We start from the raw sequence: 24121 nt of genomic DNA, 5'->3' as shown, positions 1-24121 counted from the left end.
GAAAGATCTTAATTTTCTCCATTCGGTTACTGAAATGCTACTTACTGATTGTCTACCACGTGCGGAGACACAGCTCTGAACAAAGGAGACATTTGTTGGGAGATACAGGCTTCATTTAAACATGCAGTCGCCTATATTACTATCTAATTAGGGTTAGGGTGGGTTCCCCCCCCACCGCCCCCAAGGAAAGGTGAAGAGAGCATTGAGTGTAGGTAATAAGAAGGTCTTCGGGATAAGGGCAGGCTTCCTGGGGAGATGTTCATGCAGAGAGTTGGAATCTGCAGAGCGGTTTGAGTGGGAAAGGGTATCCCAGACAGAGGAACAGCATGTGCAAAGGCCCTGAGGTGGGAGGTGGCTCAGTGAGTTTGAGGAAGCAAGAGAAGGTCAGTGGGACTGCGGTGGAGGGAGTGACAGGAGAGGCCCGGTGGCAGGGGGTGGGGGGGTTCTTCTCTAAAATGTTGGAGCTGCCTTCTTACTTTTTTTCAAAATATTTTTGAAAATTTTCAAAATACTATATTCACCTTTTCCAGCATAGAGTTCGATGAGGGTTTTTTTGTTTTTTGGTAACATTAAAAAAAATAATTCACATACCATACAATTCACCCATTTGAAAGTGTACAAATCTATGGCTGTAGTATATTCACCAAGTTGTGCAACCATCACCACAGTCAACTTTAGAACATTTTCATCACCCCTAACAAGAAACTCTGTACCCATTAGCCATCACCTCCCAATCCCCACATCCACATCCCTAAGCCTTAGGTATCTGCTTTCTCACTGTATGGATTTGCCCATTCTGGACATTTCAGATAAATGGAATGATACAATACATGGTCTTTTGTGTCTGGTATCTTTCACTTAGAGAATGTTTTTTTTTAAAAAAAGCTTATTTATTTATTTATTTACTTATTTATGACTGTGTTGGGTCTTCGTTTCTGTGCGAGGGCTTTCTCTAGTTGCGGCGAGCGGGGGCCACTCTTCATCGCGGTGCGCGGGCCTCTCACTATCGCGGCCTCTCTTGTTGCGGAGCACAGGCTCCAGACGCGCAGGCTCAGCAATTGTGGCTCACGGGCCTAGCCGCTCTGTGGCATGTGGGATCCTCCCAAACCAGGGCTAGAACCCGTGTCCCGTGCATTGGCAGGCAGACTCTCAACCACTGCACCACCAGGGAAGCCCGAGAGTAATGTTTTTGAGGTTCATCCAAGTTGTTGTCAGTGATGCATTCCTTTTTATGGCTGAATAATATTCCATGATATGGTTATACTATATTCTGCTTATTCATTTATCAGCTGATAAACAATCAGTTGGGTTGTTTTCACTCTTTGACTCTTATGAATAATGCCTGTAGGAACATTGATACACAAGTCTGTCTGTGGACGTGTTTTCATTTCTCTTGGAGTTCTATGAGTTTTGGGAGACATATACAAGATACACTACAATCAAGATATAGAGCAGTTCAGGGACTTCCCTGGCGGTCCAGTGGTTAGGACTTGGCACTTCCACTTCAGGAGGCCTGGGTTCAATCCCTGGTGGGGGAACTAGGATCCTGCAAGCCATGTGGCATGACCAAAAAAAAAGATATAGAATAGTTCCATCACCCACCTAAAACAAACAAAAAAAACCCTTCACACCCTTTTGTGGTCAGCTCCTTCCTCAACCCAGCCCCGGGCAACCATTGATCTGTTTGCTGCCCCAATAGTTTTGCCTTTTCCAAAATGTCATATACGTGGAATCGTACCCTATGTAGCTTTTGAGACTGACTTCTTTCACTCAGCATAATGCATTTTAGATCCATCCAAGTTGTTGTATTTTTTTATTGCTGAGGAGTATTCCATCAGCTGGATGGACCACGGTGGGTTTATCTGTTCATCTGTTGAAGGACACTTGGGTTTTTTTCCAGTTTGGGATGAGTATGAATACAGCTGCTAGGAAGCTTTGTGTACAAGTCTCTGCATGGAAATACGTTTTCGTTTATCTTGGGTAAATACTTAGAAGTGGGATTGCTGAGTTTATGGGAATTATGTATGCTTAACTTTATGAGAAACTGCCAAACTGGTTTCCATAGTGGAAACCATCTTGCACTTTTTGGCAAGCAAGCTGGTTTACCATCTTGCATTCTCTCCAGCAACACAGGTGGGTTCCAGATGCTCTGCTTCCTTGTCAGCACTTGATATTGTCAAGTTTTAAAAAAAATCATTCTAACAGATGTGTTTTAGTATCTCATTGTGGTTCGAATTTGCATGTCTCTAATGGCTAATGATGTTGAACACCTTTTCAGGGGCTTACTAGCCGTCATTATCTTTCTGGGTAATGTGTCTGTTCCTTTTTTTTTTTTTTTGCTCTTTTTAACTGGGTTGTTTGTTTTCTAATTATTGAGTTTTGAGAGTTCTTTATATAATCTGAGTACACATCCTTTATCAGATATGCCTTTTGCAAATATTTTCTCTGAGTCTGTGGCTTGTCTTTTCATTTTCTTTTCAGTGTCTTCTCAGAGCAAAAGTTTAAATTTTGATGAGCTCCAATTGTCAATTTGTTCTTTAATGGATCAGACTTTTGATGTCATAGCTATGAAATCTTTTCCTAAACCAAAGTCATAAAGACGGCCTTTATGTTTTCTTCTAGAAGCTTTACAGTTTTAGATTTTACACTAAAGTCTATGATATATTTTAAGATAGTTTTTATATGTGGTATGAGGTATAGATCAAGGTTCTTTGTTTGCATATGGTTGTCCAGTTATTCTAGCTATTTTTTAAAGTTTAAAATATCTTAATTTCTCTCTTAGAAAGTAATGCATTCATAGTTCAAAATTCAAGAGGTACAAAGAGGTTTACACTGTAAGATCTCTCTTCTCCCAGTCACCAGTAGTCTCTGTGTATCTTTCCAGAATTTGCATGTACAAGAAAAAATGTACATAATTTTTTTTTACTTTTTTCCCACAAAAGTTAACATGTGATACATGCCATTTTGCCTCATGTTTTTGTTTTGTTTTGTTTTGTTTTATGGTTGTGCCTTCTTTTTCCTTGTATTTTGATATCATCCCATCTTAGAACTGTAAACAAAGAGCTTCCTGGTTTTTGGTTTTTCTTACAGTTCCATAGTATTGCATAACATTAGATGTACAAGAATTCTTGTTTAACTAGTTCCTTACTGATTAGCTTTTCCTGGTTTCCAATCTTTTGCATTTATTTTTTTTTAAATTAATTTATTTATTTTTGGCTGCGTTGGGTCTTCCTTGCTGCGCGCGGGCTGGGCTTTCTCTAGCTGCCGCGAGCAGGAACTACTCTTCGCTGCGGTGCACGTGCTTCTCATTGCGGCGGCTTCTCTTGTTGCGGAGCAGGGGCTCTAGGCACACGGGCTTCAGTAGTTGTGGCGGGCTTAGCTGCTCCGCGGCATGTGGGATCTTCCCGGACCAGGGCTCGAACTCGTCCCTGCATTGGCAGGCGGATTCTTAACCACTGCACTACCAGGGAAGTCCCCAGTCTTTTGCACTTATACACAATATAAACTTTACACACAATGCCACATCTTGTGCAAGTGTCATTTGCACACGTATGCATTTATCTGTAGAACAAACTCCTAGATACGGAATTGCTTGGTCAGAGCCTCTGTGTGTTTGCAATTTTGATGAATATAGCCAAATTTCCCTCCACAGAAGTTGTGGAAATCTGTTTCCCCAAACAGCAGGCTTTGCTTGAAACAGCTTTGGTGATAGACGGTAGTGATGTTTGCACAACAATGTGAATGTACTTAATGCCTCAGAACCGTACTCTTAAAAATGGTTAAATTGGTAAATTTCATGTTACGTATCTTTTGCCACATACCCACAAAAAAAGAATTATTAACTGGTAACAGGGGATTAAAACACCAAGGGTTAAAGAGAACCCTGAACAATACAGGAAGAGCCAATGAGGGGAGAAGCCCCTCCCTCTAGGGCTGAAGCAGAGAGCCCCCGAGGAAATTTGCTTTGGGACGAGGGGCGGGGTGAGGGGGAGTCAGTGTCACTGGGGTCTACTGCACTGCTGGCCTCCGTCCATCACAAGAGCTGGCTGGGAGAAGCCCAGGAGAACCAGGAAGAGAAACCCCATCCTTCTGCAGGGCTCCTCTGCGCCCTCTACTGACAAAGCTTCACATTGCACTAGGTGGCAAAGGAGATCCGTTTACACAGCTCCCAGGGCACAAAACAGGGCAACCAAGAGTGGATTTGGAGCTGAGAGGCAATACACTGGGAACTGGCACAGGGTAGTTGTCAGAACCCAGGACAATATAATACTAATACCAAGTGATTGTTCACATTACTATTATTTCTCATCTGACCTACCTGTAATCTCCTGGAATCCAGACCTGTGAACTGGGTCATGGATGAGATCCCTTCCTACTATGGGATGTTTGTGGCTCCCTCAAGAAATCAAGGGCTTACTCCCATGAAAGGGCAGTGAAAAGAGCTAAGATTTTAAGTCTAGCATGAAAGGGCAGTGAAAAGAGCTGAGATTTTAAGTCTGGCCACCTGAATTCAGTTCCAGCTTCCTCTATGTATTAATGGAGTGCTTCAGAATCTCAGAAGAAATTTCAATAGAAATTTATTTCTTGGGAATTCCCTGGCAGTCCAGTGGTTAGGACTCCATGCTTTCACTGCCGAGGGCCCGGGCTCAATCCCTGGTCGGGGAACTAAGATCCCACAAGCTGCGTGGCGCCGTCAAAAAAAAAAAAGAAATTTATTTCTCATTCCTGTAAATTCCACCTAGTGCAGGATAGATGGAGGGAAGTTGCGGGGAAATCCATGCAGTCTCCAGCATCCTGGCTCCTTCCATCTTATGGCTCTGCCATCCCCAGGAGCCCCAGTTTCCACTGGCGTCTCTGCACTCAGCCAGCAGGGGGCGGGGAGGTGGGGGTGGGGAGGATGTGTCACGTGGCCCGTGTTTATGGGCCAAGTCTGGAAATGGCTGCACGTGGCTGCCACTGCACTTCCTTGGCCAGAACTCATTCACACGGTCCCACATGTAGTTTCAGGGGAGGCTGGAAAAATGTCGTCCTGTTATATTCCCGGTAGAGAAACGAAATGGGGTTGGGGGGACAGCTAGCCCATCCTGGCCACGTGCCACTTCCTAGCTTTGCCGCCTTAGTTAGCAACTTTGTTTCTTTGAGCTTCAGTTTCCTGCTTTGAAAATAAAGATAACCAACCCTAAGTGGGAAGAGAGAGGGATAAATTAGGAGTTTGGGATTAACAGATACACACTACTATATATAAAAGAGATAAACAACAAGGACCTACTGTATAGCACAGGGAACTATATGTAATACCTTGTAATAACCTACAATGGAAAAGAATCTGAAAAAGAGATATATATATATATATATGTATATATATATATATAAAATATCTGAATCACTTTGCTGTACACCTGAAACTAACACAAGATTGTAAATCAACTATACTTCAATTTTAAAAAAAGATAAGCAATCCTAACTTCTGTGCTGTGTGAGGAATCCATGCAATGAACATATGCAGCAAATTGTGCAATAAATGCAGCCATTATGAATTTGATTGTATCCGCCCTTCACCCCTCCCCACCTCTGATTAATTTGCCCAATTCTTCCAACAGGCACAAACTGGATGATTGAGATCCTCAGCTTAATCCTAAAGGACGGGGACCCCTCCTGGATCCGCTCAGTGCCCATTTGGAAGCGGTCGCCCTGGTGTGAGGCCATCATGGGTGCCTTCAGCCTCCCCGACCAGCCCAGCCCTCGCCTCATGAGCTCCCACCTCCCCATCCAGCTCTTCACCAAGGCCTTCTTCAACTCCAAGGCCAAGGTGTGGGAGGATGGAGGGGAGTGTGTGTTGGTGGGGCAAAGTATAACTAACTGATGAACTCAGCACATATTTATTGAGGACCTACTGTGTGCCCGGCCCTGATCTAGAACAGCAGCAAATACACACACAAGGAACACCTGCCTTATGGGCCCACATTCTAAAGGGGACAGACAAAGAATAGATGGAGTAAATAAGGAAAAGATTGAATACATCCAAGGTGATCAGTTCACATTGAGAAGGAGGGGAAGGTGGGGGTTAGAGTTAGGGGTAGGGGGTGCAATTATAAATAGGGTGGTCAAAGGAGGCCTCAGTAAGAAGGCGTGGTTTGAGTAAAGACCTGGGAGGTGAGGGAAGGAAGCCAAAGGGGGGGTCTGGGGGAAGAACATTCCCGGCAGAGGCACGAGCAGGTGCAAAGGCCCTGGGGTCGATGTGGCATGCCTGAGGTCCAGCAAGGAGGACTGTGTGGTTGCATCTAAGTGAGCAAGGGGGAGAGGAAGAGAGATGAGGTCAGAGAGGTAACAGGGACCAAAATGTGCAGGGCTGTGTGGACTTTGGTGGGGAGTTTGCCTGTCGCTGAGTGAGACAGGAGCCAGGGGAGGGCTCAGAGCCAAGGAGAAACAGGATCCAACTTAGGTTTTCACAGGCGCCCTCTGGCTGCAAGTCAGGGAACAGACCATCAGGGTGAGGGCAGAAGCCAGGTGCCAGGGAGGAGGTGACAATGGAGGCAAACAGGGTGGTGGTCACAGGGAGGTGAAGAAAAAGGGCTGGGTTTGGAGTGTATTTGGAAGGTGGAACCAGGAAGAGTGGCTGGCAGGTTGGATGTGGGTGTGAGAGAAACAGATGAGTCAAGGGTGACTGCAGGGGGTTTGGTTTAAGCAACTGGGAGGATGGGGCTGCCATGAACTGAGATGGGGAGGTTGGGGAGGAGAGGTTTGGGGGGAAGATGGCTCTGCTGTGACCCATCGACACCCAGGTGGAGGATGCCAGTGGGCCGTGAGATAGACAAATCTGGATTTGACAGGAGAGATGTGGGCTGGACACATCTATTTGCAGCCTATTGAGATGTGTATATATATATATATATGGAGAGAGACAGAGACAGAGAGAAACAGAGACAGACAGAGAGACAGAGACAGAGAAATTAAAGCCAGGAGACTGGTGGGATCACCAAGGAAGGAAGTGAGTATAGACAGAGAAGAGATCAGACTGCAATCTAGGGGTCCCCAAGTCCACCTTCAGGCTCAGTGATTCACTAGAAGGACTCCAGAACTCAGCAAAGCTGTTATACTCACGGTTACAGCTTATTACAGAGGAAGGATAGAGATTAAGGTCAATGAAAGGAAGAGGTGGGAATTCCCTGGCGGTCCAGTGGTTAGGACTTTGCGCTCACACTGCCGAGGGCCCGGGTTCAATCCCCGGTCAGGGAACTAAAATCCCACAAGCCGTGTGGCGAGTCAAAAAAAAAAAAAAAGATGAAGGGAAGAGGTGCCTGGGGGAGCATCCAGGTGAGACCAGCCACCAGCTTCAAGTTCTCTCTCTCCCAGTGGAGTTGCATGGGCAGTGCTCAGTCCCCCAGCAATGACATGTGACAACACACACGGAGTAGCACCAAGGAAGCTCACCCGAGCCTCGGCATCCAGGGCTTTTGTTGGAGGTTGGCCACATAGCCATGGCTGACCACCCGGCTGGCTGACCTTGGTCCTGGGGAAGGACAGATCTGATGGGGCTGGAGTGGGGTTAGTTGTGGAATATCAAGCTGGTAAACAGATTGGAACCAGGTCATCAGGGCCTTGAAGGCCAGACCCAGGGTCTGAGACTCCACTCTGGGGCGCTGGAGAGCCAAGGAGGGCACGGTCAGCTCTGGGTACAGAAAGGCCCTCTGGGGCTGTGTGGAGGTTGGGAGGCTGAGGAGGAGGCTGGGGCCTCCGCTGCGGGAATAGGAAGGAAGGGTGACTGTCCTTCTCTGTTGGTCAGCACCCCTCACCATGATCTCCCCTACCCTGAACCCCATGCCTTGCTCCTCCACTCTTTATTTCCTGAAGCCAAACTGTCCCTCCACCTGGTCTTGAAACAGTCCCTCTCTTTTCCTAGAATGTGGTTGGAGGGAGCTCTCCCCTCCTGGGGATTGAGGTGAACTGATCTGAACTCCCATTAGCTAGGAAGTCCCTTGAGAAGTCTACCCTGAGTCTGTCTTGCTGCAGGATCAGAAGAGAGAAGTCTCGAGGGCACGAAACCTCAGGGTCTGACATCTTCTCCCCTCTTCCCAACACCCACACACAGGTGATCTACATGGGCCGGAACCCCCGGGACGTGGTGGTCTCGCTCTATCACTACTCCAAGATCGCCAGGCAGTTGAAGGACCCTGGCACGCCTGACCAGTTCCTGAAGAACTTCCTCAAAGGCGAAGGTGAGGACTGGGGCAGAGTGAGGTGGGGGGAGCCCCTAGTGGACAGAGGAGGAATAAGAAGGAGCTGGGGAGAGGCAGGGATGGGGGGCTTGGAGGGAGGCCTCCAGCTCTAAGGGGCCAAAGCCTGGGGCCATGTGGGGCTAGTTGGGGCCCTCTGAGCCCCAGCGGGGGGTGGCCCAGCTGCCCATCCCTCACCCTGCCTGCCTCTCTGCCCTCAGTGCAGTTCGGCTCCTGGTTCGACCACATTAAGGGCTGGATTCGGATGCAGGGCAAAGAGAACTTCTTGTTTATCACCTACGAGGAGCTGCAGCAGGTGATTCCCCCTCCCGCACCTCGACCCAGCGCCCCCCCCACTCCTCCCTTCCTCACGCTCTCCAGTTCCCCTCCCCAGATGGCAGAGAGCTAAGGAGAAAAGGCAAGTGGGGAAGGAGGATCCGGAATGTGTGTGGGCATGATTTTCAGAACGGTGGTCAGGGGAGAGCCATGGAGCTATCTGGGGAAAAGTGTCTCGGGCAGAGGGAACAGCCAGTGCAAAGGCCCTGAGGTGAGAGTGTGATTGATGTGTTCCAAGGAGAGCAAAGAGGCTGGAGTGGCTACAGCTGAGAGGGGGTGGGGTGGAAAATGAAGGCACAGAGGGGACGGGACCCACAGTGAGGATTCTGGCTTTTCTCTGAGTAGGTGGGAGCTACAGGTGGCCTCTGAGCAGGGGAGGTGATAGGTTAAATGAGACGATACAAAACTGTGACCCATGGGAAGTGATGATGGTTTCACTATGGTTGTGACCTGAAAGGCAGAGGGAAGCAGTGGAAGGAAACAGCCTTTGGAGGCAGACGGGGAGCTTGTCTGCACCCCGTCAAACATTCCCGGGGCAGGCACCTGGGAGAGAGAGGCCTTCTGGCTGGGGCAATCAGGAAGGGCTGCCTGGAAGAAGGGACCATGCAGAATGACTACGACTTTGCCCGGCTGTAAGGAGGACGCTGGGCTTCCAGATGGACCAATCCCCAGTGAACGTGTCCAACTCTTCTGTGTTCTTAACAAAGATCTGTTCTGAGAGGCTGGGAATCTAAGTGGTTCCCAATACATGTTCCTTCACCAACGGCCCCAGACACGTTCTCTTCCCGTGTGTGCATTTCATGTATTTTTCGTATCCTCCTTGTTGTTGATACTTTGCGTAGCAGAAAGAGCCTGGATTTTGGTGTTCAAAAAGCCGTTAAAATCCTCTTTAAGATCTCAGAGCCTCAGACGTCTCATCCTTAAAATGGGTGGAAAATGCTGGCTCAGAGGGTTGTTGTGAGGACCACAGTACCTGGCGTTGGCATATTGTAACCGTCTGACAAGGTACAGCAAAGTGTTAGTATAGTGTGCCAAAGTAAGAGTAATTAGGTTCTGAGCAAGGGCCTATCTGATTAATAATAACCATAACAGCTAATGTTTCCGCCTCTCAAGCTGCAAAATATGGTAATTTTTAAATGGTTCACCCCAATATTATTATTGCCCCCATTTTACAGAGGAGGAAAGTGGGGGCTTATAACCTCGAGAGAGTTGAGAAACTGCCTGAGGCACATAGCTCTCCACTGCAGACCCCATGGGTTTGGTTTTTTTTTTCCACCCTGGTAAATCTCTTTTGATGGCAAGATCTAGAAAAGATTTCGGCATCACCCCTCCCCTCTGTTTTCCATCAAGCTTTGTTCTCTGAACCAAAAACTGGGCCACGCAGCCTGACCGAGCTTCTGGGCTGCCCCTGAGTGTGAGGAACTGCCAACATGTTAGAATTTCTGGGACACGTCAGTGGTTCAAGAGGATAAAGGGATGGAGGCTTATGAAACCAAGAATGACCTGGAAAATCAGGGCCGTGGGGTCGGTGGAACTGACCAGAAGGCTGACTGTGCCGGGCGCTGCATATCAGGGAAGCCAGGGAAATAGAAGAGAGGATTGTGGGCTTTGGGGACTCAAATCTGAGCTCCTCCTTGGCTGTGTGACCCTGGAAAGTGTCTTCCCCTCTCTGGGCCTCCATTTACTGATGGGGGTAATGACACCTCTCTGCCAGGCTATTGGGAGGATTGGCACAAATACACATGAGGGGCTTGGACTAGAGATCGGTACACAGTAGGTGCTTAATCCACAGTGACTTGAACCATCAGTCATGAGAGAGGTGATACTTGAGCTGCATCTGGATGGGTAAGTTTGCCAGGTGGAGAAGGGTGGTGCAGGGCATTCCTGGCAGCCCCGTGCCAAGGCCTGCAGGGAGGAAAGCGCAGGGAAGGAGAGGAAAGACCACGCCATGCCTGTCCTTAAAAGCCAGGCCTGGGGACTGGGGCCCTGGGAAGCCGCAGGAGGGCTGGGAGCAGGGGAGGAGCAGGGTCAGCTCTGGGTGTGAGGCACTGGAGGCAGGGAGGCCGGGGAGGAGGGTGAGGCGAGGCTCCAGAGGGAGAGGACAAGGCCTGGCCAGTGCTAGGGGCTGTGGGGACACAGAGGAGGGGATATGGCAGAGAGTTGAAGCAGGAGGGACGGGGCTGATGACTGACAGGGGCAAGAGGGGGAAGGGGCAAGGGGAGGTTAGGCCGGGCCAGGAGTCTGGCTCTGGGTGAATGACGGGGCTGTTCTGGGATGGGGACCTGAGGGGTGGGGGGGCAGGTTTGGGGCACAGACCAGTTGACACCTGTTTCAAACCTGAAAGAGGGTGACACTCCAGAAGATGCTGGACTGACCTCTGCCCCCTGCTGTGACCTCTGACCCAGGCCCACCCCTTCCCTCCCACCCACAGAACCCTCCAAAACCCCAAACTGTCAAAAACCTTCAGAGGCCATAGCCCAACCCTTCGGCTTGGAGGTGAGGAAACTGAGGCAAAGAGGCAGAATCACCCAGATTCCAGGTCTGGGTTGGGAGTCAGGCATCCAAACTCCGGGACTGGTGCTGCTCCCTGGTCTGGGGTCCCCTCCCTCCGCTGGCTCATCCCCTGACCCCTCTCCCCTGCCCCCAGGATCTCCACAGTTCCGTGCAGCGCATCTGCCAGTTCCTGGGCCGGCCGCTGGGCGAGGAGGCGCTGGAGTCCGTCGTGGCGCACTCGGCCTTCAAAGCCATGAAGGCCAACACCATGTCCAACTTCTCCCTGCTGCCCCCCAGCCTGCTGGACCAGCGCCACGGTGCCTTCCTCCGGAAAGGTGAGGGAACTCTGGGGTTCCAAGCCCCATTAGGCCACTGCCTGGCTGTGTGTCTTGGGCAAGTTATTTAACCTCTCTGGGCCTGTTTTCCCGGCTGTTACATGGGGCTGCTCCAACAGAACTGCCTTCATGGGGTCACTGTGGACCCATGAATCCACACACAGGGCTTAGCACGGGGCCTGGCACACAGCTGGTGCTGCGGATGTGCCTGCCGTCTCAGATCCACCACTCCCAGAGAGCTCCCCGTGGGAAGAAAACGCATCAAGGCGTTGCCATAGCCAGCTCTGATCACTATGAGGCTAACTGGAGTCCTTGTGAATCCTTCTTAGCATTAATGTTTACCCCAGAAATATTCAAGTGTTGGATTACAGGCTGAGGGTGGGAGTGTATTAGTTTTCTATTCCTGCTGGAACCAAATACCACAAACTTTGTGCCTTAAAACAACACACATTCAGGGCATTTCCTGGCAGTCCAGTGGTTAGGACTCACTGCCGTGGCCCAGGGGTTGGGGAACTAAGATCTCGCACGGCGCAGCCAAAAAAAGAAAAAAAAAAAAAAGAAAAGATTAAAAACACACACACACACACACACACACATTCACTCCTTTACCATTCTGGATGTCAGAAGTCCAAAATCAGCCTCACTGGGCTAAAATTAAAGTATCAGCACCGTGTTCTTTCTGGAGACTCTAGGGGAGAATCGGTTCCCTGCCTTTACAGTTTCCAGACCCGCCTGCATCCCTTGGCTCGTGGCCCCTTCCTCCACCTTCAAAAACATCTTCTACTCTCTGACACTGACCCTCCTGCATCCTCTTATAAGGATGTTTGCCATTAAGCGTCAAGATCTTTAACTTAATCACATCTGCAAAGTCCCTTTTGCCATGTCAGGTCACATATTCATAGGTTCTAAGGGTTAGGTCGTGGACATCTTGGTGGGAGCTCATTATTCAGCCCACCACAGGGAGCCCCCCAGACCTCACTAGGGGTGTCATGTAATGTGGTGTATTTGCTAAAATTCAAAATACTGTGATCCACAGGGAGGGGGAAGGGTAAGCTGGGACGAAGTGAGAGTAGCATTGACATATATACACTACCAAATGTAAAATAGATAGCTAGTGGGAAGCAGCTGCGTCGCACAGGGAGATCAGTTCTGTGCTTTGTGACCACCTAGAGGGTTGGGATAGGGAGGGTGAGAGGGAGGGGATATGGGGATATATGTATACATATAGCTGATTCACTTTGTTATACAGCAGAAACCAACACAACATTGTAAAGCATTTATACTCCAATAAAGATGTTAAAAAAAATACTGTGATCCAAATGACTTTGGCCCCAGGATTCCAGGTAAAGGCTGGTGGCCCCGGTTATCCCATGCGATAAGAAACTTGAGGGATCTGAGTGCTCACTTCGGGGCACAGAGAACTAGCAAAGTCACGCCCCTTACCTGCTCGGTTGCTGTGAGGGGCTAAGGAGTGAATCCTGGCAAAAGGTCAGCATGATGCCAGGCACCCACTAAGTGCAGGGAAAGCCCTGGTTCCCAGTGTCAGAGCAATACTGAAGGTAGTGGAGAGCGCTGTAGGAGTACTGGAGCGAGGAAGCCCTGTTCTAGCAAGGGAGGTGAGGGACAGGGCACAGGGGAGGTGATACAGGGGCTGGGAAGGATGTGCAGGAATGCTAGGTGAGGAGGCGGATATTCTGGGTAGAGATTTAAGAGGTCGGTGGAGGAAGGTAGGAGGTCTGCTGGAGGGAGGAGTAGGGCAGGAGGAAGCTGAGGGAGGGAAGAGGCAAGAATGGCGCCCAGGGGTCTGGCCAGGCGACTGGTGGCCAGTGTAAGTAAGTGTCAGCCATCATCACAGGAGGGAAAGGGGCAAAAATGGAGATGGAGGGGGGCGGGGGAAGGACAGCGCTTCTTGCAACGGGAACGCCATAGGCAAAGGCCAGGAGGTGGGAAAGAAGGTGCTGGGATCTTGGGGGCGGGCGACAAGGCTCTTGATGCTCCTCACCTCGGCCGTCCCTCCCTTCCCTCCAGGGATCTGCGGTGACTGGAAGAACCATTTCACGGTGGCGCAGAGCGAAGCCTTCGACCGAGTCTACCGCGAGCGGATGCGGGGGCTGCCGACCTTCCCCTGGGACGTGGACCCCGAGGACGCCGGTCCGGACCCCGACCCCAGTCCCGACCCGAGTGCCAGCCCAGACCAGGACTCCGAGCCACCCCACCCGTGACCCTGAGAATAAACGCATCGCTCGCTACTGCCCCGGCTCCTCGATGCGCCGCGGAGGTGGCGTGCCGCAGGCGGGCGGCAGGGGGCGCGCGAGGGCGGACGGGGCGCCACCGCCGGCCACCGAGGCCGGGGTGGGGACCCGAGCAGGGCACCCAAGGCCTGGGGAGGGCGAGGTCCTCTAACCCACCTGGCACGCCGGTGGGGTCGGTGACTCAGAAGCCTCTCCCAGAGGCAAAGGTGGGGGCAGGGAGGCCAGCACTGGGCACCTGACTCCCCCAGGGTCAGGGTGCTGCGGCCCAGACTCCTGGATCCTTGGGAAGCAGAGCGATGGCGACCAGAACCCCTGGGTCCTTGGGGAGGAGGGTGCTGGGGCCCCGGACTCCTGGGTCTGAGGGAGTAGGGGGCCAGTTCTGGACTCCTGGGTCTCCCATGAGACTGTGGAAATGCAAGTTTCTGGCATGAAGCACCTTTATTCTGAGCAGAGGTAAAAGGCAGCCCTAACCGATCACCCCTTAGCGCCCACAAAACATTTGCAGCACCTGCTGGGTCCCGCTCCATGGCCCTGACCTGTTCCCCAACAGGTGTGTCCTCACCGATTTCCAGTCCCTCATGATTCAGCTCGGCTCCCCGGGTCGGGTTCTCTCCTCTCCTCGGCCAGGCTCAGTTTACCCCCAGCTCCTGAGCATGGCGGGTGCAGGAAGCCTCCCCTCAGCCCCAGGGACGCCCCATCTTCGCCCCACACAATTCCAGCATGGGGGCCGCTCAGCCAGGCCTCTCCTCAGAGAAGTTCTGACCCGGCCGGAACAGGAAGTGTGCTGTTCTAGGATCCCAGCTAGTGGAGACCTTGTGCCCATTTTCTAGGCTGTGACAATGAGGTCTGGAGTGAGCACTGGGCTTGCCCAAGTTCTAGAACAAGTGAAAAGAAAAGAAAAATCCCTTCCACTTCCCAGACACTGAGGCCAGAAGCCTTGTTCAAGGTACAACAGTGAGGCAGGGGGCTTTGAGCGACAGTTGTCCGACTGTCTTGGGACAGGGCCAGCCCCATTTGGCTTTGGCTCCTGTCAGCGCCACCCCCTGAGTCCTGGCTGGGCGGCCCGGTCTGGCTGCCGGATGCCTCTGGGTTCTGGGAGTTTGGAGGCAGCATCTTCACCAAACTGCCTTCGGGTCGGGGACAGATAGTGGAGGCGGCGGGCAGGGATGAGGGGCAAGGGGCCGCCCCGGGGCTGGAAGCGGACCAGTGGACCGGAGTCCGCCTCACCACCGGGGGCCCCTCCAGCGCCCCGCTGCCTCATCAGGGCCTTGGCTGGGGTGTCCTTGGAGCCCCAGGACTTCTTGAGCTGTGGAGGGAAAGAGAGGGAGGTGAGAGGAGGCTCTTGGGGGCCCAGAGGAGGAAGGAGGTGAGACCGGAGGGAGGTGAGGACGGAGGGGAGGGTGTGAAACTCCGAGGGGGTCTCCAGAACCAGGAGGGAAGTGAGTGGGGAGGCGGGGGACGCCCAGACCTACAGAAGGGGCAAGGAGCTGCGTCCCCACGTGCAGATTTGCAGTGGGGGAGGAACAGGAAGCAGCCGGCAGCTTCATGGGGGGAGCAAATATTTGCCAAGGGAGTTGATGCTGGGTGAGGGCGGCTCAGGATTGGGTAGAAGTGAGGACCTGGCCCTTGCCCATCCCTCTTCTCCCTTTGACCCGGATGGAGGGAGGTGATTCCTGGGACTTTCTCCCTCACCCTCCAGAGAGGTGTTGAGCTCCCACTTAGCAGATGGGGAAACTGAGGCTCAGAGGGGGCACAGCTCACAGAGGAACTGACCCCAGGTCTGTCTGGATCCAGGGAAAATCCACTGGTTTCTCCCACGTGGCTCTGCTCTTACCCTCTCCGTAGACCACTTCACAGCTGAGGACACTGAGGCCCCGCCCAGGGTTCCCCAGAGAACTGGGGCAGGCTCTGCTGGAACCCCAGTGTCTAAGCAGCTGGGGGAAGGGAGGGGAGACCCCCCCTGACCTTCCCTAATCCCCTCCCCAATACCCCTAGCACACTCGAATCCAGGAAGCCAGCGAGCAGAGCATTTAAAAGTTCTGCCTGGGAGGCAACCAGGGCTAAGGTCCAATTCCTCCCTGGTGCCTCAGTTTCCCCATCTGTGAAATGGGTGGGTGGAGAGCTGTAATCACATCCACCTCATAGGGTTACATTTAACCACCTCTGTGAAAGCGCTTGGCACAGGGCCTGGCACGTGGCAAGGTGCCCGCAAAAGATCGTTGCTTCGACTTGGGCAAGTTAAACGCAACCTCTCTGAGCCTCAGCTTTCCCATCTGTAAAAGTGAGCATAATAAGAGTATCGCTTCACTGCCCTGGGAGGATATCAGGAAATCAAAATAAATTCCATTTTGGGAATTTATTGTAATGATGGTGATTATTCTATTTCTTTCGATTTCATTGACTCCTCCTCCCAAGCAAACTGAGGATGGCTCAGCCCATTTCCTTGATGAGAACACTGAGGTTCAGAGAAGGCAAGTCTCCGCCTCCCACCCCCGGGCTCTCACAGTTGGTGTATCTTGCCAGGTTTCACACCGAGGGCTCTCGGGGTCTCTACCCAGTGTTACCCAGTGCTCCCCTGCCCAGCACACAGTAGGGATACAGGAAGTGGACGATGCAATTATGAACACAGGGGAGCAGTTTTGCTTTCCCCCCCCCAACCCCCACCCCCGGGTCCAGGCACATCGCAGGCCCTCACATGCCTCTATTCTCTTCCAGCTATTCTCTCTCAGGCCAGCCACCAGGTCTCACCTCGTTGTCACCGTCACTAGAGCCTGACAGCTGGGACAGGCGGCTCAGGTCCCATAGGGAGCGGCTGGGCTGGGCCAGGGGGCCACTGGGGGTCCGGGCACGCTGTACACTCCTCAGGATGTCGCTAAGAGCTGGCCCTGGCTTGGCCAGGGTCTTCTGCCTGTCCCCCTCGAAGACTCGGCAGGCAGCCAGGCGGTGGGCCAGCGAGCCATCAGGCAGTGGTGGCGGCGACGGGGCCACGGAGCAGCGGCGGGCCACGCGATGCGGGCTGTAGGCCAGCTGCAGCCCCCCCAGGGCTCTGACAAAGGGACCCGGGGTGGGTGCGGGCGGGAGCGGCCAGGAGGCCGCATAGAGTGTCCGGAACTCTCGGCTGAAGGCATCGGTGATCTCACCGGTCAGCAGGGTCACCAGACCACGGTGCAGGCGTGAGTCACTCCATGTGAAGCTGGGGGGCACAGAGGTGGGTGTCAGGATCTCCAAGCAGCCCCAGAAGCCTGGTCTGGCCCCCATCACCAGGCCCCAACCTGGTCCCAGGGCAGGCTCTGTGACCTCAGCCAAGTCCTGCCATCCCTCTGGCCTCAACATGCACCTCTGTAGAATGGGAACAATGAAGTACCTACGCCAGAGGGTTGATGTGAAGACAACATGAGTTAACGTACTTAAATGATCATCTGGAATCAGACTCGAGTTTAAACCTGGCCTCTGCCCTGTCCCCATGGAGGGATGCCTCAGTTTCCCCCTCTGGAGAGAGATGGGATTCTGACACCCTCAGGGACTGAAGACTCAGCTGCTTCCTACAATGATTGCCATTTATTAAGTGCTTGCTGTGTGCCAGGCTCTAGGTGTGCCTGCTCCCTGCCTCAGTTTGTTCATCTGTAATATGGAGCTAAAACGTAGGAAGATTAGAATCAGAGAACATGGGTCAGGCCTCCTGCCCAGGGCCTGGTAGGTGCCCAGCATTAAAAGCCTGCGAGCTGTGGTGAGCTGTGCCCTTACTATCCCTGTGATCACAGTGGTTGTGATTTAAAGCATTGAGCACAGGTCTTGGTACACAGCAGGTGATCAGTAAATGCTCTCTTTGGAATTAAATGAACCTGGACTCTCGTCCTGGCTCAGGGGACCTTGGACATATCAATTTCCCTTCCTGAGCTTCATTCGCTTTGCCCATCGGAAAAACAGGCTCGCCCTGGGCTGTGTATCTTGCACTCGGCGGGACAGCACCCAGCAGAGCGGATGAGTTCGCAGCCGAGATGATGAAAGTTGGTCTGAGCTTCCTTACCTAGGCGGAGTGGCAGTGTCCTTGCTCCCGGGCAGGTCGGCCGGCCAGCCTGCCCCTCAGATTGTGACACCCCTCCCCCACCTATGACCTCACCCCCAGAGCAGCCAGTGGGAACCCTGGGTGGGGTCTGTGAGGTCACCCCATTCCGCTCCACAAAGTCTCTTGTCAGGCAGCAGCCACTGGCTCGTCTCCATCCCGAAGGAGTTTCTGAGACCCAAGGACCGGAGAGCTGTGGTCACAACGGAGCTTCCAAGAGGGACGCGGAGCATTGGGAACCGAGGACACACCAGGTGCTGATCCTGGGAGACCAGAACCAGGGGTACAAGTCTTGCGGGCGTGAGGAGTGTCATTCAGCAGTTCCGGGAGGCCCAGGAAGCCTACGGCCTGGCTTGGGCACCGTCACCGCCGCCAGGCCACCATGGTCCTCAGCTGGTTGCTGCTTCTGGTGATGGCTCTGCCCCCAGGCACGACGGGCACCAAGGACTGCGTCTTCTGTGAGCTGACCGACTCCACGACCTGTCCCGGCACCCACATGCGCTGTGGCGATGACGAGGACTGCTTCACGGGCCACGGGGTGGCCCCCGGCATCAGCCCCATCATCAACAAAGGCTGCGTGCAGGCCACCACGTGTGGCCACGAGGAGCCCGTCAGCTACATGGGTGTCACCTACAGCCTCACCACCAACTGTTGCACCGGCCGCCTGTGTAACGGGGCCCCCCACCCCGCAGGCGGCCAGATGGCAGGGGCCACCACCGGCCTGGCGCTGGGCGTGCCGCTATTCCTCCAACATTTGCTGTGACCAACCTGGAGGGCAGGGCTCCAGACTGGTCTTCCGCCTGCACTGCCCCCCGTGTCCCCCGCCTCCATCCCCTTCCCCTATCAAATGGTCAGAGGCCCTGGACAACCTCTTGTGGCCCTGGCCTCATCCACTCTAGGGCTGTCACCAGAGTCCAGGGCTCGGCGAGGCATCCTCAGGCCTGATTTAGTGGTGGGGAACCATGCCCGATGGGTTTGACTGTACTACAGTATTTCACTGGTTCTAAGACGCGTATCTTTTCACATTTTGATCAGGATGCTTCTTTGCTTTGGTGGTACCTTAGAGTCTATGAAATATGGTAAAAAAAAACAAATAATAATAAACGACAGCTGACGTTTATGGAGCACTTCTTATGTTCCGTGCCAGGCGTCATTATCTCATTGAATCCCCAAGTGAAGCTGGGAACGTGGATTCTCCTCAAAACCTCCCAGTCTCGGGAATTCCCTGGCAGTCCAGTGGTTAGGACTCTGCGCTTTCATTGCCGAGGGCCCGGGGTTCAATCCCTGGTCGGGGAACTAAGATCCCGCAAGCTGCTCGTTGCAGACAAAAAAAAGAAAAAAAAAAAACCAACCTCCCAGTCTCGATGCTAGCGGTTCTCAAAATGTGGTCCCTGAACACGCAGCCTCAGTATCATCAACCGGGAACTTGCTAGAAATGCCAGTTCTCGGGCCCCATCCCAGCCCGGCTGAAAAGGAGCGGGGCTCAGAAATCTGTTTGCTTTTTTTTTTTAACAAGTCGTCCAGCCTAGAGTAAAGGTAATCAAGTGGGCACTTCTGCCCCTTGGGGGGCACCGGGCAAAGTCTGGAGACGGTTTGCGTAGTCGTACTTGAGGAAGGGGGAACGCTACCAGCATCTCCTGGGTAGAGGGCAGTTCAGCCCAGGAAAGCCCCCCCCCCCCACAGCACAGAGTCATCCGGCCCCAAATGTGAGTAGTACCTCTGTTGAGAAACCTTGCTGTAGACGCACTAACTGAACCATCCCATTGTCTAGAGGGCGAAACTGGGGCACAAAGAGGGGAAGTCAGTTATGCAAAGTCACACAGCCAGTAACTGTCCGAGCTAGGATTTGACCCCAGGCTCTTTGACCTGGAGTCCACGTGCCCCCTGACATGCTGTTCCCAGGAAGTAAGTGCTGCTATTTTCACACTTTCCAGATGGGAAAACTGAGGTTCAGAGTGGGGAAGGCATCAGCCCAATGTCACAGAACTAAGGAGTCACGGAGCCAGGTTCCAGGGTCAATCAGACCCCAAAGAGAGCAGAGGAGGGACATGAGATGGTCTGAGGGCTGGGCCATTTGCATACCAGCTCTGATTTTTGTACAGATGCTCAGAGAGGTGGAGTTACTCACCCAAAGCAGAGCTCAGACTTCAATCCAGGTCCCCCTGGTTTGGAAACTCACACACACCAAGTGAGAGCCCAGTTTTCCAGATGAGGAAACACAGGGGTCACAGAGATGAAGACTTACCCCCAGGCCACTAAACAGCCCAGCAGCAGGGCCAGTGCCAGCCTGTTCTGCCACAGGACACCTTCTCTCCCGAGCAGGGGGTTTAAACCCATTTTACAGATGAGGAAAGAGAGTCTGGGAAAGGGGATGCCAACTGCTGTCTGAAGCCACTGAGGGAGAGTTGGGGACAGGAGACCGGGCAGTGTGGTGAGGGGGGGTAGCCGCACCTGTAGGATCCTGAGATGACCCTCTCGCCGTCCAGCAGCACAAACTTTTCCCGCACGTTGCCGCTCACCTGCCGACGCCAGCGGCTCTGGAAACTGCAGCCCCGCACGACTCGGATGTCCAGGTTCTGGGGTGGGGGAGGCACGCCTTTGCTCAGGCCAACCCCCCAGACCTCCACCCAGTGCTGAGGGCTCAGGATCCCTCCGGGCTGGTCCTACCTAGGTGGCCCATGACTCTCTGGAAGGTTCTGTCCCAGCTTCCCCAGGGCCTCAGGGGTCTGTTGCAGATATTCCTGACTCAGAGGGACCCCATGAGAAGGCTCACCCCAGTTCCCCCCCTGTCATGGGCATCACATCTCAGGGGACCCTCTCAGCTGGCATCCACCTCGATGACCCAGGACCCCATGGAAGGGTCTTCGCCTGATGCTCCAAGTGCCAGGGCCTTGGGGACTCAGGGGTCCCTCCTGCCAGGCCCCTACCTCAGTGGCCCAGGGGTTCACCCCCAGTTGCTGGGCCAGCGTCAGGAAGGCAGGCAGCTGCTGACGGTCCAGGAGCAGGTAGACGGGCACCCAGCGGCGTGTGGCAGCATCCACCAGGTCCGAAAGCAGGTCTGGGTCAGTGAAGATGTCCATGACCACGGCCACCAGCTGAGGGTGGGGAGAGGGGCTGTGGGTGGAGCCTAGGGCTCAAGGGGACATTCGGAGGGTGAGGTGCTCTGGAGAGTTTAAGGGCCCAGTCTCCATGGGATGTTCAGGGAGCCTGAGCGGGAGACTCCCCAGACATGTACTACTGTTCATGCAGCGCTTATGTGTGAATGAGAAGAAAACAGTCCTTCCTCGAGACCCACACCTCTAACTGCTTGAAAACTGCCATCATAAATCACATGTCTGCAACGGTATCCCTTGAGCTGTGACACTACTACATGGCTGCCCTGCCCCAGGGGTCAGTGGGCTGGAGGCCCTTGCAGGGCACTGTGGGCAGCTGCCCACCTGGGTCCTCCGGAGGGATGACCTGCCAGGCCACCAAGGCGAGCTCTGGGAACTGGGGGGGCGGGGGTGGTGGTGCTGAAGGCCTGGCTCTTGCAGGCAGAAGAAGGTAGTGGTGATGAACCCTGACTCACTGGCCAGACAGCCTTAGTTCAGATCCCCACTCGGCCACATACAGGCAAGAGACAACATGCCATGCCTCAGTTTCCCTATCTCCTCAATGGGTACATGAAGTCTCAACCTCACAGGGTCCTCCTGAGGATTAGGCAGGTTAACTCATATAAAGCACTTAGCACGGGAGCAAGTAACAGAAAAATTGTGAAAGAATGGGGGGACTTCCCTGGTGGTGCAGTGGTTAAGAATCGCCTGCCAATGCAGGGGACACGGGTTCGAGCCCTGGTCTGGGAAGAGCCCACATGCCACAGAGCCACTAAGCCTGTGAGCCACAACTACTGAGCCTGTGCTCTAGAGCCCGTGAGCCACAACTACTGAGCCCACGTGCCACAACTACTGAAGCCCGCACGCCTAGAGCCTGTGCTCTGCAACAAGAGAAGCCACCGCAATGAGAAGCCCGCGCACCGCAACGAAGAGTAGCCCCTGCTCACCACAGCTAGGGAAAGCCCGCGCGCAGCAACGAAGACCCAATGCAGCCGAAAATAAAATTAAATAAATAAATAAATAAATAAAATATGTAACTAAATAAACTGTTAAAAAAAAAAAAAAGGGCTGTCCAGGGGGTGCTGCAGGGGAGACATCTGGGCCCTCCCCGAAAGGAGGATGGAGACCTCCACCCTGGTGGTGGAGGTGGTAGAGGAGATGACTGAGACCAGGGGGGTCATAATTAGGTCCAAGGGCCATGGATGCCTAAGACACCCAGGTCCTGGGGAGAAGGTGGGACCCCCCCCCCATATGCAAGAGGGAGAGGATGAGATCTGGGGGGTGTGGATGCCCAGCTCCTGGGGGCTGGGAGGTGTGGATTCCTGGCTTCCAGGGCTGTGGACACACAAGTTCCAGGAGGGCACAGCTCAGAATGCCTGGCTCCCAAGGGATGTGTACTCACTCCCACATCTGGGGGCTGGCATGTGGGGATGACCGGGTCTGGGGAAGGGACACTAGGCCCCTGAGGCCCCCACCTTGTGGGCGGCCTGGATTTCCTGGCGCACCAGCTCCTTGAGGGACGGTTGGCCCTCGCCAGGTGGCTGGGTGTACAGCTGTGCCCGGGTGATACCCTTCCATGCTGAGTCCTCCGGCCAGCCCAGCCGCAGCATGGGCACCGGCTCCTCTGAGTGTCCAGGCCAGTAGGTCAGGCTGCCCAAGTCCCCGTCGGTGGCGGTGGCTCCCTCTGCTGCCCTGCTAGGCTCCTGCTTCGCGGCTGTCCAGTCCTCAGCCGTTGCCACCAGGCCCCGGAGCTCATCTCCACTCAGGAAGGGCCGCAGCCCCTCGCGCTGCACGCAGGCCTCAAACGCCTCTGCGCCCTGGCTCAGCAGAGCCTCCAGCGCCAGCCTCTGGCCCTCGGAATACAGGAAGCTGGGAGTGGCCTCGGTCAGGGGCAGCTGCCCGGCCCCTGACTCCATTCCTTCCAGGGCTGCCAGCTGGGAGGCTGCCATCAGGCCGTTCAGGTGGGAGGATGGAGAGTCTGAATGTCCAAGGGCTTGGCCGTCTCTGGGCACTGAGCATCTGGGGGTCTCCCGACAGAGTCTGTGCAGCCGTGCAAGGCGACCAGGACAGCCCTAAGTCCAAACGGCTCCCTGCACTGTCCCTGGCTTGCCGTCCTGATACTCAGACTGCCCAAGTGACTAACCGGCGGGTGCGTGGCACGGCTCAGACCAACAGCCCACCGGCCATCTGAGCTTCTTGCCAGCCTCTGATGGTCTGGCTGAGCCTATGACTGGCCCTGCGCGTTGGTCAGGCTGACCACCTGACACTGTCTCCGACGGTGCGATCCATCAGCTGCCCATCGCTGCTCCCTGACACACCAGCCACCTCCAGCCCGCTGGCTGCATGATGCCCCAACTGACCCTTCGGCTGGCTCAGGCTGACTTCCCCATCTTCAGGCAACAGGCTGTCTGCCCGTCTCTGAACACCCAAATGTCCCTAACTAAAGGCAGAGCGAGATGCCTGTTCGTCCCTGGCAGACAGCACATCTAACTGACCCTCTCTGGCTGTCTCTTTGTCTGGAAGACACTGATTGCTTCCAACTGACACTCTCGGTACCTGACCGCCCAGTGGCGCACCCAGCTGGCTGGCTCAGCAGCTCTCACTGGCTGACCATCCCCGAAGCCTTCTCTTTGAGTCTCCCCTCTCAGCCTTGGAAGAATGCACTCCAGCCCTAAACCTCGGCATCACCTTCCCCAGCTGGGGAACTAGGTCAGTCTCCTCTGCCGGTTGAGGACTCTGCTCCCTGAGCGTTCACACCCACTCAGGCTGCTGCAGTGGTGGATGCCCTCCACGGGGGGTTGGATTGTCACGGACTGGGCCACCGGGGTGTTTCTGGCTGTCCTCTAATCAATGCTGACTCCAGCCCGGATTTCTGCCTTAATCCCACTATCTCCTGCTGTCGGACCATCCACTTACTCCTGGACAAGGAACACCCCGCGTCTCTCCCTCCCAAGCTGCCCCTTTGAGGATCCTGACCCTGCCTCTGGTGGGTGGACCCCTGATCCCTGCCAACAAGCAGCCCTCCTTCCAATCCCAGCACCCAGTCGGCTCCCTTCCTCCAGACCACAGCGACCAGTCCTGCAAAGAGAAGGAAGGGGAATAAAGCCAGGCCACTCCCTCTCCCTCCTGCCCTCCCCAGACCCCCGCATTGCGTCCAGGTCTCCAACCCCTACCCCTCATTCTCTTGCCTTGTCGGAGAACAGTCAGATCAAGGGCCTGGAGACCTTTTATTTCTGCGGCTCTTCCGGCCACCTCGCCTCATTCACCGGGTTTCTTCCTGGGATCCGGGGAACCCAGCCCCTTGTGCAAACACAGGGGGAGGGCTGACACAGGCCCC

At 54.0% G+C, this 24121-nt stretch overlaps 3 protein-coding genes across 4 annotated transcripts in view; 2 read left to right on the top strand and 1 right to left on the bottom strand.

Annotated features, from left to right (window-relative positions):
• The window catches only part of SULT2B1 (sulfotransferase family 2B member 1), a 33661-nt gene extending 20033 nt beyond the window's left edge, over positions 1-13628 (top strand). For both annotated transcript variants that reach the window (XM_082437458.1, XM_082437459.1), the window contains 5 exons: positions 5601-5809; positions 8090-8216; positions 8435-8529; positions 11197-11377; positions 13406-13628. In XM_082437458.1, coding sequence (XP_082293584.1) covers positions 5601-5809; positions 8090-8216; positions 8435-8529; positions 11197-11377; positions 13406-13599 — 806 coding nt within the window. In that variant the 3' untranslated portion in view covers positions 13600-13628. The remainder of the gene's footprint in view (positions 1-5600; positions 5810-8089; positions 8217-8434; positions 8530-11196; positions 11378-13405) is intronic.
• A 379-nt stretch (positions 13629-14007) lies between these two features.
• On the bottom strand, positions 14008-24121 carry FAM83E (family with sequence similarity 83 member E). Its single transcript, XM_082437420.1, has 5 exons — positions 22260-24121; positions 20620-20787; positions 20144-20268; positions 16378-16822; positions 14008-14935 (listed from the first exon to the last, which is right to left on the bottom strand). Exons 1-5 carry the CDS (start codon positions 22731-22733, stop codon positions 14660-14662), a joined length of 1488 nt encoding a protein of 495 aa, XP_082293546.1. The 5' UTR covers positions 22734-24121; the 3' UTR covers positions 14008-14659.
• SPACA4 (sperm acrosome associated 4) lies at positions 16789-19210 on the top strand. The gene has a single exon (XM_082437488.1). It carries the CDS (start codon positions 18075-18077, stop codon positions 18453-18455), a length of 381 nt encoding a protein of 126 aa, XP_082293614.1. The 5' UTR covers positions 16789-18074; the 3' UTR covers positions 18456-19210.

The sequence above is a fragment of the Balaenoptera physalus genome (assembly GCF_965194825.1).
Source record: "Balaenoptera physalus genome assembly, chromosome: 19".
NCBI lineage: Eukaryota > Metazoa > Chordata > Mammalia > Artiodactyla > Balaenopteridae > Balaenoptera > Balaenoptera physalus.
Note: the sequence above shows the minus strand (reverse complement) of the source record. Positions and strands in the feature narration are given on the sequence as shown.